The sequence below is a fragment of the Puntigrus tetrazona genome, chromosome 14 (assembly GCF_018831695.1).
Source record: "Puntigrus tetrazona isolate hp1 chromosome 14, ASM1883169v1, whole genome shotgun sequence".
Taxonomy (NCBI): domain Eukaryota; kingdom Metazoa; phylum Chordata; class Actinopteri; order Cypriniformes; family Cyprinidae; genus Puntigrus; species Puntigrus tetrazona.
Genome location: NC_056712.1, coordinates 12,353,240 through 12,370,211, shown reverse-complemented (window position 1 = coordinate 12,370,211; position 16,972 = coordinate 12,353,240). Strand labels below are relative to the sequence as shown.

At 36.3% G+C, this 16,972-nt stretch overlaps 2 protein-coding genes across 4 annotated transcripts in view; one reads left to right on the top strand and one right to left on the bottom strand.

Annotated features, from left to right (window-relative positions):
- The first annotated feature begins 231 nt into the window (after window positions 1–231).
- LOC122357678 (metal cation symporter ZIP8) lies at window positions 232–9,902 on the top strand. 2 transcript variants are annotated; one of them, XM_043257153.1, is made up of 8 exons: window positions 232–820; window positions 935–1,094; window positions 3,656–3,825; window positions 4,429–4,551; window positions 4,894–5,025; window positions 6,682–6,871; window positions 6,996–7,180; window positions 8,095–9,902. In XM_043257153.1, the coding sequence occupies exons 1-8, from the start codon at window positions 605–607 to the stop codon at window positions 8,242–8,244; spliced, it is 1,326 nt and encodes a 441-aa protein (XP_043113088.1). In that variant the 5' UTR covers window positions 232–604; the 3' UTR covers window positions 8,245–9,902. The 2 variants fall into 2 exon arrangements, with proteins under 2 accessions (XP_043113088.1, XP_043113087.1); XM_043257152.1 differs by having other exon boundaries at window positions 233–820; window positions 4,891–5,025.
- LOC122357677 (diacylglycerol kinase theta) overlaps window positions 8,589–16,972 on the bottom strand; it is a 28,931-nt gene continuing 20,547 nt past the window's right edge. For both annotated transcript variants that reach the window (XM_043257149.1, XM_043257150.1), the window contains exons 13-23: window positions 16,803–16,953; window positions 16,044–16,082; window positions 14,645–14,760; window positions 14,095–14,246; window positions 13,668–13,816; window positions 13,383–13,561; window positions 13,021–13,121; window positions 12,790–12,936; window positions 12,585–12,696; window positions 12,046–12,198; window positions 8,589–11,866 (exon numbers count right to left, since the gene is read on the bottom strand). In XM_043257149.1, the coding sequence (XP_043113084.1) occupies window positions 11,765–11,866; window positions 12,046–12,198; window positions 12,585–12,696; window positions 12,790–12,936; window positions 13,021–13,121; window positions 13,383–13,561; window positions 13,668–13,816; window positions 14,095–14,246; window positions 14,645–14,760; window positions 16,044–16,082; window positions 16,803–16,953 (1,401 nt within the window). In that variant the 3' untranslated portion in view covers window positions 8,589–11,764. The remainder of the gene's footprint in view (window positions 11,867–12,045; window positions 12,199–12,584; window positions 12,697–12,789; window positions 12,937–13,020; window positions 13,122–13,382; window positions 13,562–13,667; window positions 13,817–14,094; window positions 14,247–14,644; window positions 14,761–16,043; window positions 16,083–16,802; window positions 16,954–16,972) is intronic.

Below are 16,972 nucleotides of genomic sequence, written 5' to 3'. Positions count from 1 at the left end.
ATTTAAACATATTTTCTATAATATGCTCCCTTAATGTCTGTTATAGGTGAATTAAAACAGTTCCCTTTTTTTGCCAGGGAAGTTATTAAATATATGTATTGCGCACAGAATAGCGTAGTAATTACATGCAGGCCCCGCCCACTCCCCGCCCACAACCAATCAATTATTCAACGTTTGCGAGGTGGATTTATTCACATACACTTCAAGTTTACTAACTAGCAAGCGGGTTTGCCTGTAATTGTCTTCTCGCGAAAGTTTATTGAGTGTAACTAATTTGCACTCAATCCCATCCCAAAATAAACGGATGTTTCTTTAGATGAAGCCACTTCTTCTGGATCACAGTCGGGATGTTTTGACCGCAGGAGGCTGGTTTGAGCAAACGAGCGCAATTTATCACGGTTGGCCGGCTGCCAAATGAAGGTCACCGAGGATACTAATAGTGAAGAAATAATTAACTCTTTTAATTGTTCTTATCTAGATTCCTAAGATGCAACTTTGCCTGCCGATGTGCTGCGTTAGATCCAGTCCTGCTACCGGGATAATCTCCAGACGGGACGTTTAAAGCCCGCTGCTTTTTGCTTCATTCGGGCCGTGGTCTGTAAGAATGGCAGGCATTCCCAAATCTTTCGCTCATGTGCTCGCAGGCTTTCTAATAACCGTAATCTCGGGATTAAGAGCCGGCGCTCTGCAGCAGGTTTTCGTGAAGGATATCTTGGCCGTTTACGGAGAAAACGGTTCACTGGATCTCAATGGCATTAACAGTTTGTTGGAGGCAGTCGCGCAAAACAAGCTGGACCCGGACATTCCTCTGCACGCTCAGGTAATCCGCTCCCTTTAGTCGCTGGAAGTTATCAACTCCAATGTGTGGCATTTTTTCATGCATCTATGTTTGGTTTGGTCATTCTTCGATGACTCGAGACTGTCCGTGTTTCAGTGCGTGTCCGGAGAAGATATTCTGGGGCACTACGGGCTTCAGAACCTCTCTCATCTGACAGAGGAACATCTGGTCACTGTGTGCCCGGCTCTGCTCAACCAAGCTGTCCTGCCGCCCTGCTCGAATCAACCTCCGGGACACGGTGACACTGATCTGCGCGGTGAGGCTTCAGCAAGTCTGCTTTCTCCTGATGAGAAGCACCATTTAGATGGCAGAGAATGATGAGAAGCTTGTCATCTAAAATAAGTTGCATACAAAGTTAATAATACAAAGTCCTATAGATTAAAATAAATAAATATATATATATATATAAAAAGAAAAAGTGTAATAACAAATAAATGAAAAAAAAAAAAAATATATATATATATATATATATATATATATATATATATATATATATATATATATATATATATATATATATATAATTTTTATATATATTTTGGATTATGTTTTGTGGCACTTATTTATCTTAAATATTAAATAAATACAATGTAACTATTCATTTACTGTAACAGCAATCAAACATTAGAGTAATGATCGCAGCTGAAAATAATAGCAATTACTGAATATTGTGTTTAATGTTACAAAGCTTTAATCTCTCTTCAGGTAAAACACAACTTCTTAACGTTAATGCAAAAGATATCAAATAAAGTGTTTTAAATTTGTTTTTTTGTAGCGATATTTTTGTACTGTGTTTATGCTTATTAAAAGAAAAAAAGAACTTTAAGTTACACATTAAAGTTAAGTTTACGTTTAGTTTTACACTAATAAAAACTTGAGAATAACGGCAATTGTGTATAATTGATAAGAAGGCAAATATGGATGGATACATTTTTTATATTGATTTTGTTCTAATTTAAAAAAAAAACAATCATAATATGCATAATGTACTGTATTACAGTAATGAAAATCACAGTTCAGACAATAATGGGAGTTACGTACAATTGTGTTTAATTAGATTACACACTTCCTTTATGCAAAATACAACTTTTGTATTAGTGCTATTTTGGACCGTTTTTATGCTAATCTAAATAATTAAAAAAGCTAATGGGTTAAAGAAGAAAATAAGTGTAATACTGCTTTGAGTCTTTAGTTTTTCCTAAATTCGTTAAAAATGTTTTTGTTTAAATTTATTGCAATTTGTTCTTTTGAGCTAAAAATAAATATCACAAAAAAAAAAAAAAAAAATGTATTTGCTAAATGTACACACTAAAATGCCATTCAGTGTAACACTCTTTTCAGGCATATTTACAACAAAAAGTAATTTGTGACACATTGAAAGGTAAATTATTTTCACCCCAAATACTAATTAGTTAATTTTAAAATTTTTTATGTCATAGGTTATTGCGTGTTAATTTATATTTTATTACTATAGTTGTTTTTTTTTATTATTGTTACCGTATGTTATCCTGTTGGTTCTGTGACAAAGCAAAGCACTAAAATAAATGTAAAAAACAAACTGAAACTTTAAAAAATAAATAAATAAATTGAAAGCAAGGAGACACTTTACTTACATTTAAAGTGCTTTTTATGGACATAAAATCACTTTTGTGAATTTCTTTTGATGCAGACATCTTAACGTCTTTGACTCAAACACATTTATACTTATTTTTTTAAAACAACAACAACAACAGTAAAAAAGTACAAATTTGCTGAATTACAGTTATGAAATGTCACACCGAGAATGACAATTACAATCATTTCATTGGCTTAAAAAATATCAAAGCAAAAATCTTTCTTTATGCAAAATATACACTTTAATGTTTACAGTATATATATATATATATATATATATATATATATATATATATATATATATATATATATTTTTTTTTTTTTTTGCTGTTTTGCACATTTTATATTCTGTATCTTGTATAGTGTATATAATTCTCTTTACTATTATCTGTCTTGTCTTGTTATCGTGTTGCACTGTAGAGTTTCTGTCACTACAACAAATTCCTCGTATGTGTAAACGTACTTGGCAATAAAGTGATTTTGATTCTGATTCTGATACAACTTCTCATTTACAGTTATTATAAATGACCTAAACTAAAACTAAAAAAATTAGTTACTTGACCAAAAGTAGTTACTTAAAAATAAACATGAACTGAAATCAATTATATATAAAAACGGAAACTTATATAAGTACTAATTTAAATAAAACTAAGGTAAAAACAATAAAAAATATGGACATGTTTAATCAGACAACAAAACCTAAAAAAAATGAAATGAAAACTACGAAAACTTTAACATTAAAATAGAAATAAAACAATGATTCAAACTATTCATAAAATCAACAATATTAACTTAGTGATACTAAAATAACACTTTAAAATGACACTTTAATGCAAATAAATACAGTAAAAATATACTGATTACAGTAATAAAAATGTCATTACAGCGTCACAAAGCAAAAATCTTTACGCAAAACACTATATAAACACCACTTTTTTTGTATGTCTTATGTTTTGTATGTCTTTATTTTATTCTTTATTTTTATACAGATTGTTTGCTTGTTTTAAACAAAGCTATATATATATATATATATATATATATATATATATATATATATATATATATATATATATATATATATATGTATACACACGTCAGTATAACAGAGTAATAATACTGTAATAAAGTAAACATTGTTGAGAATATAGACAGTTTGCATAGAAAAAATATGTGTGTGAGCCCTCCCTCTCTTTCTTCACACAGTTTGGGGATTCGGCTTCCTGGCCGTGACCATCATTAATCTGGCTTCACTGCTGGGCCTGACTCTCATTCCTCTCACTAAAAAGACTTACTTCCCCAAAGTGCTCACCTACTTCATTGGTCTAGCCGTTGGCACGCTCTTCTCCAATTCTGCTCTCCAGCTTATACCTGAGGTGAAATGCTTTTCCATACGTCGGTTTATCACATTCACGCAGTTCAAAGTTTTGCCCTCGTCCCACGGAAGTCACTTAGGTCAGTTTAGAGCACTCTTTCTTCTAAGAGGTTGTTGAAGGTCACGCTGGCGGCACAACAGGATTATGAACCCAGTAACCTGCACTCGATCATTCTTGCTTCACAGAAATCAACCTCCAGCCGACAAGCTACCATCATACATCTTTATTTGCCTTCTTATCAGCAGCGCGATGCTGATGCAGATTATTTATGCTTAAAATGATTGCATAACAAAACGCGAATGCTCTTTACAATCCGCTGATGACCAATTTACTCAAAGATGACACTGCAAAGACTGCTCATCCTGCAGGTCCCTGCCTTGAATTATTAATTGTTTTTTTATTTTCTAGAAGAGTGCCAGTGTTTCTTGATATGCATTACGTGATGTTTTTGGTTTTTTTTTCCCCCCAGCGGTTACATGCTGTAATATTTATTTTGGGTTTACAGTTTAACATAAAGACATAATGTGCTTGTGTACGCGGGGAGCTCTGCTTTAACTTGCTAAAAGACACACGATAATAGAATGAATTCTTCTCATTGAACAGGCCTTTGGGTTCGACCCAAAAGCCGACGGTTACGTTTTGCAAGCCGTTGGGATCTTCGGTGGATTCTATGCGCTGTACATCACTGAAAAAATCCTGAGGATAGTCCTGAAACCAGAATATGAGGTGGGTTCATTCACCTTTATATAATTCAAAACTAACCAACAACAGTAAAATACGCAATCACCGATTGAAATATGATTGAAATATTTCACTTTGCATTTTTACGCATGTAATATTCTACTCAAACCCGTTTTTCATATTTGTTATAAACGGTAGTTGCATAATAAGCTGGCTAGTGCACAGTCCTCCGGTCTTTATCGCTAACTTAATCCGTTCAGGGCGATAAAAAGGGTGAGATTTTTTGATAATGAACTATCGACTCTGCATTATCTCATAATTACAATTAGGTACAAGCAAACGGCATGTTCTTTAAAACCGTATCAATTCATCGTATGACTTCAGCAGGGACACGGACACGGTCACTTTCAGCCCTCGGAAGGCATTCAACAGAACGGCGCCATCAGCACGGTGGACTCTGAATTCAACTTTGCCGGTACAGACAAAGCAAGCATCGCCTCTGACCCTCCGGTGGAGAAGGTACAGGTCTCACAAAAATACTAATGAATGCCAAGCGATGTGTGAATGGACTAAATATAGTAACTAAATACATAACATGCCTTACATGAAGGCTAAAAATTGCCAACGGTTTGAGAAAAATTGATACTGATTTAATCCCACATGAAATCAAGATGCTTGAAATTATAAATATACTAGTAAAAGTACATTTTTACAGATTCAGTGTGAGTGCTTGCTTATGGGATGACAGTGATTGATTGCTGATCCAAGTATAATATAAAAAGTATAACATAAAATAATTCTGAAAGAAAATACATACACTATTGTTGTTGATCAGTAGGATTTTTTTTTTTTTAAGAAATTAAGACTTATATTCAGGAAGGACCCATCAAATCAAAAGTGACAATGAAGACTCCCGTATTGTTACTAAATATTTAAAACACGCTGTTTTAAATTCATCAAACCTAAAAAAAATAATGTGTCGGTGTTTCCAAAAAAATATTATAGCAGAATAGTTATAGCAACAACAGTTTTCAACTTTAATATTAAGAATTTTACACACATTTTACGGAATGATTTCTGAGTAATGACTGCTGAAAATTCAGCTTTGAACCATTGAAATAAATGTAATTTTAATATATTACTTAAAATATATTAAACAATAATTTTACTTTGCAGTAATATTACTATCCCTTTAAAGAGCCCTCCTCAAGTCTCAAGTAATATAAATAGTTTTTATGTTCCTGCTATTTTATTTTTGTCCATTTTTTTATATGTTGTCTTGCTGGAAAGCACTTTTGTCGACGTCACTTGATTTTAAATGCTATACAAATAAACAACAACAATAAAGGGCTCAGGAATCTCCTCGGATACAAGTCTGCGGGATTTTGGGCAGCCTTTTACTCGAGAAGCTTCATTATTCGAAGCTACGTTAATTTTTTCAGTACAAACTGGAGGAAAAGTTAATGCGCCAAATTTTACTACTAATAATTTGATTCGTTATCGTCCAGATATACTGAAATTCCCATATAAGCAATTATATCAGTGATGTTTGAATTAGCAAACACCTCTATTTTTTTTACCATATCTATAAAGATTCTTTGATTATCACAACATAAAGCAATTTACGATTACTTGAAAGCGTATATCATTATCAAACAGAGATAAATACTAATTATTTGCCATGACGACTAGGCTGTTATACTATTTAAGTGTAACATCAGACTGTGGTCAATGGTTAAACCAGAATCTTGAGTCATGTGATAACACTTCTCCTTCAGCAGATATTTGGAAGCCCCAAATTGGTGGTTGAAGTGTTGTTAGCATGCGAACCGGCTTAGCTGGCGTGCAAAAAAAGCAGCTTTTTAGCTACAGAGTTAAGAAGTGCATAGCGTCCAGGTCAGCGCAACTTACAGTCCAGCCGTAGAGACACGCACAGCTGTGTTTGCTTTCATCCGTCACAGCTGCCAGCAGAAACAAGATTGTCCTCTGTCCTTTGACCTACATCGCGAGCACCACGCAATCGTAGCGTCGTTTCGCCCCTGCAACAATACAAAAACTTAGACCTCGGGGCTAAAAGCAAATAGCATTTGAAATATGAACCCAGGGTCGAAGCTCATGAGACGTTGTTATTAGAATGAAGCGAGGTTTTTAGTTTGGACGCGACCGTCGTTGCAGGGGTCCTGCAGATGGCTCAGGGGGAGACGGCTGGCCAGCGTCAAGACGGTGGCATGGATGATTTCCCTCAGCGATGCTCTCCACAACTTCATCGACGGACTGGCCATCGGCGCTTCGTTCACCGTGTCTGTTCTCAGCGGCTTTAGCACTTCTATCGCTATCGTCTGCGAGGAATTCCCTCATGAGCTGGGTGAGCAAAATACAGACCCGTTTACCTTTAACAGCTCTGACCTTTAACCCCCGTGGCAAAAACACTCTGCGCCTGCTGCCCTTTGATTGTCGACCTTCGTGTCGCGTTCTGTCTCCCCCTGTAGGTGACTTCATTATCCTGCTGAACGCGGGGTTGAGCGTTCCACAGGCCATCTTCTTCAATCTGCTGTCTGCTATGTCCTGCTACCTGGGCCTGGTCCTGGGCATCTTGTTGGGTAGCGCTTTTGCCCCTAGCATCATCTTTGCCTTTGCTGGTGGCATGTTCCTTTACATCGCCTTGGCTGATATGGTAAGAGCAGCGTGGGTTAGAAATCGCAGGACATAACGTTTGATCATATTTATCAATATTTTTTATTCGCCAATGATGCATCGAATTGTTTTCCAGTACACACACGAAAACAGACTTAGGTTACATTTACTTGAGAAAGTAAATGATGTCAGATATTAAGTCTCGTTTTTGAAAATAGTTTACCAACATTAAGTAAGCTTATGCTTATAACAAGAATAACGCATATTTTAATGGTGTAAGAAGCCATCTTTTCCCTTTGAATTAATACTTTTTCATACTCCACTCAAAGATATTTTTTCTTGTATTAGGTAAACAAGTTATAATTAACAATGAATCATTTTTCAAAATAAAACTTAATGCTTTTCCTCCATTTCTCAATTAACTGTATCTTTTTAAGATAGAAGACAGTTCATTAGAAATTGTTTTTAAAGAACATTTAAAAAAATTATTTTTGTTTTGCCATTATATATATATTTTTTTTTTAATCAATTAAATGCAGCTTTGCATTGAAATCCTTAAAACCCTTTCATTTGTGAAGTGGTTTTGCCATTAATCATTTTTTACTAACAACAATTAATGTTGTTTTTCTCCTCATGACAAAGAAGTGGTTGCTTCTTTCTAACAATCCTGACAAATCATTCAGTCCTATACTGACACCTAGAGGCATGGAGGCAGCATCAAAAAATGATGCATTATAGAAACATCGTTTGCCTTAGTAATCAAAATCCTTTTTTGTAAAACAATATAGCCTTTATTAGGCCACTCATTTAAACACATCGTGTTTTTACCATTTTTTTCAAATGTATTACTCATTTTTAGAATCAAAATGAGGATAAGAATATTTTTCAGTGACTGAGTGCAGCATAAATCTGTGTTAGCCGAGCAAACACTGACCATCTTTCTCTCTTACCTAGCTGCCTGAAATGAACATGATTGCCAACGAACAAGTGCATAGCACGAAGACTGATATAATTTTTTTTGCAATCCAGAACGCAGGAATGCTAACAGGATTCGCCATGATTCTTCTCATTACATTGTACGGTGGGAACATTAGCCTGGGTTGAGCCCTTGCTTCACACTGCCCTAAAATTCTGTGTCCATTCCAGATCGTGCTCTCATTTAAGCTATTTATTTGAGAAGTAACTGCTTCGTACTATTATTAAATCATTTATACTGAAGAAACTTGAAAATCATTAGGTGTAAAATAATTCGATGATTTCTCGATATGTATAATTTCAGCCATTTTATACTGTTGTAAATAACTGACTGACCTACTAATCGTGTTTTATAGAAAAGAAGGCCTAGAGTGATTTATGGCTCACATTTGGTGCTATTTAAATGATTAACTTTGTTACTTTGTACAATAGGAACCTTAAAAATCATGCAAAATAAAAAGACAAAACAGAAATGTATTAAAAAGTCCAAATTTATGTTTTTTTTCCTTTTCCACTGGACACATCCATCTGTTATACAGCTGATGATATATCTATACATTTAGTTATTTAATATTCATTAAACACAATGTACACTTAAAAGCATCTTTAAAACAGTACAGTCAGTGCAATATCTTTATAGAATCAAATTAAAAACATTTTCTCTCCAAAAATATACATTTATATAGATCTCGAACATTAATTCTAACCCACTTTACAAGTAATCAGAAAATTCAATCACACCAGGAGGTAAAATAACTTAAACAGTTTTGACCAAACAAAGTCATTGGGTGAATCTCATAAAAAAAGGTCACATTTCATTCTAAAAATCAAAAAGAAACCAGAAATTATACTCAGCTTTTTCCATTATTTTCAAGATATTGTGAAGAGTATGTTCAGAATTGTACTTGTAGTGCTCCCTTACTTGCATTTTTTTTAAAAGTGGGCTTAAAATGTGCTTAATTAGCATGAAAAGAATGCCAAATCTTATTGGTCCTAAAATGATCCTTTAATTTAATATATAGTTATTTAGATTTTTTGTGGGGTGAAATGTGACGCGTTTTCATGCAATTCACCCTGTTAGGAGGCACATCAGCTCTAAAAGACCTAGAACAGCACGGTTCTACTTCATAGTCACTGAACCAGCAGAACAAACAGAACGGCATGGAGTTAAACACGTACGGCAATACCGCGGAGGTTCTAGAAGCACTTATATGAGGCACTAAACGCAGAGCTCGGGCCAAACCACAACCACAGAACAGCACGTTAGCCCGAGGGGTTGTCCTGGCAACAGGCACGACTAATGCAGAAATCACCACTGTACACATCTCTGGCAAATAAACGACACGAGAGAGGGTGAATCGGCGAGAGAAGACAGCATCTTCATCCTGGATCTGTCATTGAGACCTAAACCATCAGTCATACTGTATAGAACAGTAGTCTGCATTATATAATCCAAAGCTTATTTCTTACTAATCAAGGGCCCTATGGAATCAATTTTACATGTTTTTTTCAAAATACTGGTTTTCCATTTAAATTTTTCTGGATTCAGTTTTTATGGTTAAACAAAAATGTACTAAATAAAAATCATGTCTAATTCAACGAAATCATGAACCGTACAATATAATTTTTTTTTACGTTTCTTTAAAGGCCATACGAATCAATGTTTTGTTTTATTCTCTAATTCAGGTTTAATTTTTCCAGATTCTGTTTTCTATTAATTTTTATTCTATTTGAATAGTTTCTTTACATATTAATGATCAAAAGTGTCCCTAATTAATTGATTTTATATATTATTATTTTATTTATTAAATTTTTCCAGAAATACTGTGTTGCGTATTTACAATTTTCTGCTAAAGATATCCTGGTAAATATTTTTTTTCCTGGTAAATATTCCTTTAAAAATAATGCTTTAATAATAATAATTGGATTAGCAGTAGTAGTATTATCGTTACACAAAGTAATATTTCCGTGTTCACCCAAACTTTTATTTTGACGGATTCCTGTGAAGCCCTTTGGCTTTCTGTTTGTATATGATATGATGAGATTTACTCAAAAGAAATGGTAAAACGCTCTCAGAGCAGTATTCACGTACTCTTATGTATTCGAAACCCACGCGCATCTCGGAAGTCATAGGGCCCTGCTAATCCTGTGGTGTTCTGTTTCGCTCCAGCATGTCACACCTTCTTTTGTAGCATCAGTGTTAAGTTCAACATGGCATCCAACTCGATTGTGGTCACAATCCACGAAGTGCGGGAATAAAAAGCAGGCGCAAGTCTTTGGGCGAGCTTGGCATAACTTCGATCCTCGGAATGATGTGTGCCGGTGAGACGAGGTAGATGAAGTCAGACGGTCCCCGCATCCAGCACGTTTACAGAGCAACTCACGGGGAGTGGAGTGTCTAACCGATCGTACATACAATATCTAAAGCCAACCACGCGAACCCAGGGCTGACCAGTCACTGTACAGAGACCACATATACACTAACCAAAATATTACAGCACTGCGCTCGCCTCTAGTTTTAGCTTTACAATAGGACGAGTAGCTTTACACGACTATGTCAGGTAACAGTAACATATTTATTTACTCACAAATCAATGCTTTCACTAGAACATGATAAAGCTATGTTGGCTTAAAGGTTCAGTTACTGGCACCACGTTAAATACCGCAAATGCTACGTACGTGATCTTGCATGGAATGTTTTATCAAGTATCATGCGGCATTATATTACTATTAACGCCAAAAGTGGTGCATTCGTCCACAAACATTACAGGAAATGTACAAACATTCATCCTCCGCAAAAACCAACAACTCTTTTCACAGTATTTTTCGGTACCACACGCGTTCAAAAAGCTATTGATATTCTTCGTGTTTTACGAAACGGCTGCGATGGCGCCGTATCGTCTCTCGCGCACAATTACGCCTCCAGTCTCAAAGCCGAGAAAGCTACAAAAGTTGATACACAAGGACAATTATCTCTCCCCGATCCACTTATACAATCAAGTGTGCTCTTAATGAAGAAGAACTAGAGTCGTTTGTACATTTATACTGCATTTTGGTTCAGATACTTGTGGAAAGCTACTAGGGGGCTGCTATTGCAAATAAACCTCAAGTAAGACATTAATTATTATAAAAGACGACAAACGACCGGGTGACTCACAGTATGTACCATAAACCAAAAAGGCCATCGTCGCACACGAACTTGGCGAGCTTGATAACTTGGCGATGCTCACAAAACTATTTTTTTGGCATTTGTGATGAGCGCAATGCGATTGAATACTGGTTGCTTATTAATATGTGCCGTCGGATTTCAGTGATGGACTACTTTAAGACAATGTTCCCTTTGAAAAAAAAGATGCGATCAAAATAAAACCAACTAAAACATCTACACCAGTATGAATCTAAGGCAAAAAGAGGCCGGAAACAGGCCGAGGGCAGCTAGAGTCCTGAGAAACAGACTGCAGTGCCATCGTCAGATGGGGCGTTTGGACACTACAGACTATGAGATGATAGAAACGCCTGCGAAACACATTTTAGTTTAGCCGAAGTTAATGTTGATACCCACCCAGAGTGTAACAAAGAATAGACAGACTAAAAGAAAAGTTGTCGAGGTGACAGTAAAGGGCTGTCAATGAAGTGTTTGTGCGGTTTGTCACTGCCCACCATCGCTGGGAGCTGGACTGTCGGAACGGCCTTCCTTCAAACTGCCTGATTGTTTCTTCTGCTTGGTTTTGGACTTTCTCAGCATGCAAACCTAAAAAAAAACAGCCTTTTTAAAATACACAGAGCTATATTAGAACCCGAAGACCAAGAGATGGCCAGGAAGCAAAGTTCTGGAACGGAATGACTTGGGTTTTATTAACAGTTCTGGAACATCTGCATTCTTCCACCGGAAAAGAAACGAGAAAATAGAAAAAAAGTATATAAATGCACCTTTGGTCCGGCAGCAGAGATGATGATCTGTCCAGGCGATTGTATCCAGGGTTCTCCATCCACCTGCACTGTAATGGGTTTGTTCACAGTGATGCGAATGTAGCTGCCCTGAGCGATACGGATCCCAGAACGCATCCCACTCTGAACCTGACCCTAAAAAAAATGAACAATTCAAAAACGTGAAAACTGAATATGCAACACAAATGAAATACACAACCATTAATTCTGTTTAATAAACAACATGCAGCAAAAATAATATTGGCAAATATTTTTGCCGATAAGCTAATCAATGTGTGTGATTCTCGTGATTCCACAAGAATATTAAGCATCACAACTTTTTTAACTCGGCTTTGCCATGACTGGAATAAATTCGATTTTAGAAATATTTAATAATAATAAAAAAAAAGATACAAGATGTAATGATATTTTATAATAATCGCAAAATTATTGTTTCTACTGTGATTTTGATCAAATACTCTCGGACAGAGAATTTGTAAAAAACATGACAAAACCTTGTCAAAATAACTATCAAAACTCACCATGTGCACCACCCCAGTAACTCCCACCACCTCCAGCATCCCGTCATCTATCCTTGGCCGTCCAAACCTGGACTCGCTGTCCGAGCCCCACAGGTCAGCACCAGAACCCCAGCTAGACACATACACAGTAGCTTCAGTCTTCAACAGCAGAGTCAGGTGTGTGGAAGCGTCACAAAAAAAAAGTTTTTGCTAACATGAAGTTTACCTGGGAATATTAAGGAATATCAGTCCCTCTATACTGGGCAGTTCCACATCTTGTTTGTCCACTTGCAGTCTGATGTCTTTATGAAGGTTTCGTGTGTGACTCAGCTTCTGTAGGCCCACCTTTACGTACACACCTTTATTGTGGAACCTGCAAGAACAATGACGAAATGTTAATTGCTCAAATTCATTGTGAGCCAAAGGGCCACTTCTGAGGCGAAATAACAACACTCGCCTGCTGTTGAACTTGTCTGGGTCCTCCTCACGAGCATGATGGAAGTCCAGACTCAGTTCAGCATCAATTCCCAGCCCAAAATAATTATTCATGTGCACAATCTATAACACAGACAGCAACAACCCTGTTATGATTGATGCTTTAAGCTAAAAGTAGAACTAAATGCATAAAAAACCAAAAAGGTTTATTTAATAAATATTAATTAATTATTTAGTAATTTTTTATTCATATTTTATCTATCTATCTATCTATCTATCTATATCTATCTATATCTATATCTATATCTATATATATATATATATATCTATATATATATATATATATATATATATATATATATATATATATATATATATATATACCTTGGGTGGCTCTAGGAAGCCATTTTCTTTTCCATCCTCTGTCATTTCCTGTGCATCCAAAAGAATTGTCCAGCGGTCCATTTGCACTTCTTCTGCCTCATCCACAGACAGCAGGATATTGTAGGGGTCCTCGCCGCTGTATCCGGCCCCCCATCGCAACACCCGTGCCAGATCGTTTCCTGACAAACACAAGCAGCAGAACTGAGCACAAATAACAACGGATGCTAACAAACACACAGCATTAAACGCTAGAATTAAACGAGGAACATTCCCTCCATCACTCACCGGTGCCCAGTGGTATGATGCCGATCGCTGGCTCAGGACAGGCGATTTTGTGCCGGATAGACTCCAGAACCCCCAGCACCCATCCCACTGTGCCGTCTCCTCCACACACCAGGATCCGAAAGTGAGGGACGTCCCTGAACGTGTGCAGCCTGTACAATGCACAAGCTTTTATATGTGAGAAGGGAAACGGCAGCGTTTATCCAGATAAAATAAACATCCTTGCTTTAGGTGTCGAGGGCCAAAAAAAGTCTTTACAAATTAACAAAAAAGTCGCAGCTGCACACTGAATTCAAAAAGTCTAGCAAAACATATTTTATTATATAAACTGCATAGTCACGGCAAAAGATTACAGATACAGGGGATTTAAAAGCTATTTAGTCACAACATCCATACATTAGGCACTATTCAAAACTAAATCTGATCTAACCCAGGAAGTGGTCCTCCGCTGGTCAGCTCGAACACTTGGTGAGGGTTAAGAAGTTTCCGGAAACTGTATAAGATCTCTCTGCCTTTTAATCCACCACTTTTAGGGTTGACAAAGACTAGCAGGGGGCAACTTCCTTTGGCCAGCTTGCTGTGCTATGGGTACAGAAAATAACATTTATTACTGTCGGGGAAATGACTGTTGAATTGTACTGTAGGTTCTCTGTTGGCCAGTAGAGGGCACATGAATATAAAGATTGAGTCAGCATTATGAGCTCTATTGTAACAATGTGTGTGTGTGCGACATACTGATCAAATTGAAATCAATACAGGTGATTATTTTGAATCAGTTGTTGGGCCCACTGCTTATATATCCAATATATGGACACTTAAGGGGCAGTTCATGACAATAAATGAATAAAAAGAGAGTTCATTTTCTAGAAATAGATTTTATACACACACACACACACACACACACACACACACACACACACACGCATACATACACACAGTATGAAGTGCCCAGTATGGCTTTTAGAGAAAAGGTGGTGTACCATGATCTCAGGTATGACAAGTGAGTAGAGTTGTTTGCCGCTGACGCTGGTGTCTTTGGCCAGCATGTAAATCCTCTCGGCCTCTGAGAAACAGCTGATCTGTAGAACCACAGCACCTGAAAGCAGCACAGCAGCTCCATTAAACAAACACTCTCTAACACCTGCTCACACCTGGGACACTATTATTTTTAGCTCGGAGTACAATTATTTTTAACACCTATCTTGACATGATGGAATAAGACAAAGAGACAAAAGATTTTATGCAAGCCTCTATATATCACTATTTTTTTTAAAGTTTTATTCATCCATTTTTTAAATTAAAGAAATTATAAATTATACCAATATACATTTACCAAAATCATCAATAGTTGCAAATGAAGTTCTTGTGAGCTTCCTATTTAAATACCAATAAAATATATGAACATTTTAAATGTCACGTCATCTTAGAAAAAGATAATAATGTTTCTAACATATCCTTTGTTCATTTGTTTCTTGACTGAATCACCATATTAGAATGATTTCTGAAGGATCATGTGTCATAACTTTGACAAAAAAGGAATACATTTCAAAATACATTAAAATAAACAAAGGTTCATTTAAAGTGCAAAACATATTTCATATTATTACTGTTTACTGCATTTTTAAAATAAAAAAATGCAGCCTTAGTGCCCTTTTTAAATGATCTAAATGCAAAGTCTAAAGCACACGGTGTAGGTGCACTCTACATATACACACACACACACACACATACACACACATTCATATATGTTAGTATACCACGTAAAATGACTGAAAATATTTAAATTGAAAACGTTTTAATTTTATTATTTAGCATAATATTCACTCTAATAAAACACTGCACTTATGTAATGTATCAGTCAAGCAGAATGGTCTATTTTACACATTTAAACACCCTTTGTTCCATGTTTCAATTACACTGGCGAATGACAGAGAATCATACTGCAAAGTAAAGTGAATAATAACTCTAGGTTATTAACTGTTACATATTGAACGGTCTCCACACAAACCAACACACTGATGCGACAATAATATAAAAACACATTGAAAGCATCAAGGAGAGTGAGCCAGTGGGCATTTGGTGGATGATTGAGAACAACCGGTAGTTCAGAGCATTTGTGTGCAGAACAAGGCCTCTCATTTACAGAGCACTGAAAGTAGGCTAGACCGCGGCTCATGCACACAGCAGGCAGTTTGTTCTGCAGCACGCAGCAGCGACCTTCAGTGTTATCAAATAAAGTCATGCAGTTCAGTTGCGCTCAGAACAAAGATGGACATTATAAGCCAATTCCAAAGAAGGGATGCATTTCCTGTGACAACGAAACAAACTATTCTTCCACAGAACCCTATGATACAGATTTATGAATGCACTTTCTCTTACCTTGTTCAGAGTAAATGTGAGTGATGGTGACCAAATGACCTGGGTGGGGAAGAAATACAGGCACAAAATGAGTTTCTTTCTACATCAAATCAAATTTGGAGAGATTTAACATTACATCACATGCTCACGAATAAAAGCCACGTAGTGAATGGATGCCTTCATCCTGAAAAATCACAGTAAACATCACAATAATCCACACCACTTCAATCCATAAATGAACACCTTGTGAAGCAAGACAAACCAATCCATAAAGACATTTTTCTAAACATCTAGACATTGCTTTCGAAATACGCACATATCAAGACTGTTTAAGTTCAGTCCTCAGGATTATTGTGATGTTTTTTTATCATCTGTTTGAACTCTCATTCTGATGGCACCCATTCACTGTAGATTATCTACTGATTAGAAAATAATGTAATGCAAAATTTTAAATCTTGGATGGCCTGAGGTTGAGGACATTTCTAACACGTTTTCATTTTTGGGTGAACTATTCATTTAAACCTCAGATGCAAATACAATAAATGCCCAGCAGTCGCTTCATCATCCGTCCTAATCCCTCCCAGCAGAGGCAACAGGCATATTTATGATGAGCACACAAGATGCCTTATGTCAGACTTAAAGGTCGGCATTGTTTAAGGACAAATTCACAGAAAGATTAATAAAATCCTAAGAGACTGACAAGATGACCGATTGTAATCCAGAGGCTCTGAGCGGTTTAAATCTTGATCGTACACATCACATAAACGCACAAAGACTCACTTTTGACCGAGAGGTGTTTGGACAGCAGGTGTGTGTATTCCTCTTTTTCAAGTTGTGTCGGAAAGCCTCCCAACAACAGATTGACTTGTGCCACTCGATTCCTGCTCTCCTCGATGTAAAACCGTGTCTGGTTCATCTGACGCAACGATGTCTGAAAGTCACAAACCCAG

Excerpts from the sequence above, each read along its gene's own strand:
- LOC122357678 (XM_043257152.1), top strand. The coding sequence starts at position 605 with ATGGCAGGCATTCCCAAATCTTTCGCTCATGTGCTCGCAGGCTTTCTA. Across the intron at positions 821-934 it reads ACATTCCTCTGCACGCTCAG|TGCGTGTCCGGAGAAGATAT; the intron begins GTAATCCGCTCC and ends TCCGTGTTTCAG. Across the intron at positions 7,181-8,094 it reads ACATCGCCTTGGCTGATATG|CTGCCTGAAATGAACATGAT; the intron begins GTAAGAGCAGCG and ends TCTCTTACCTAG.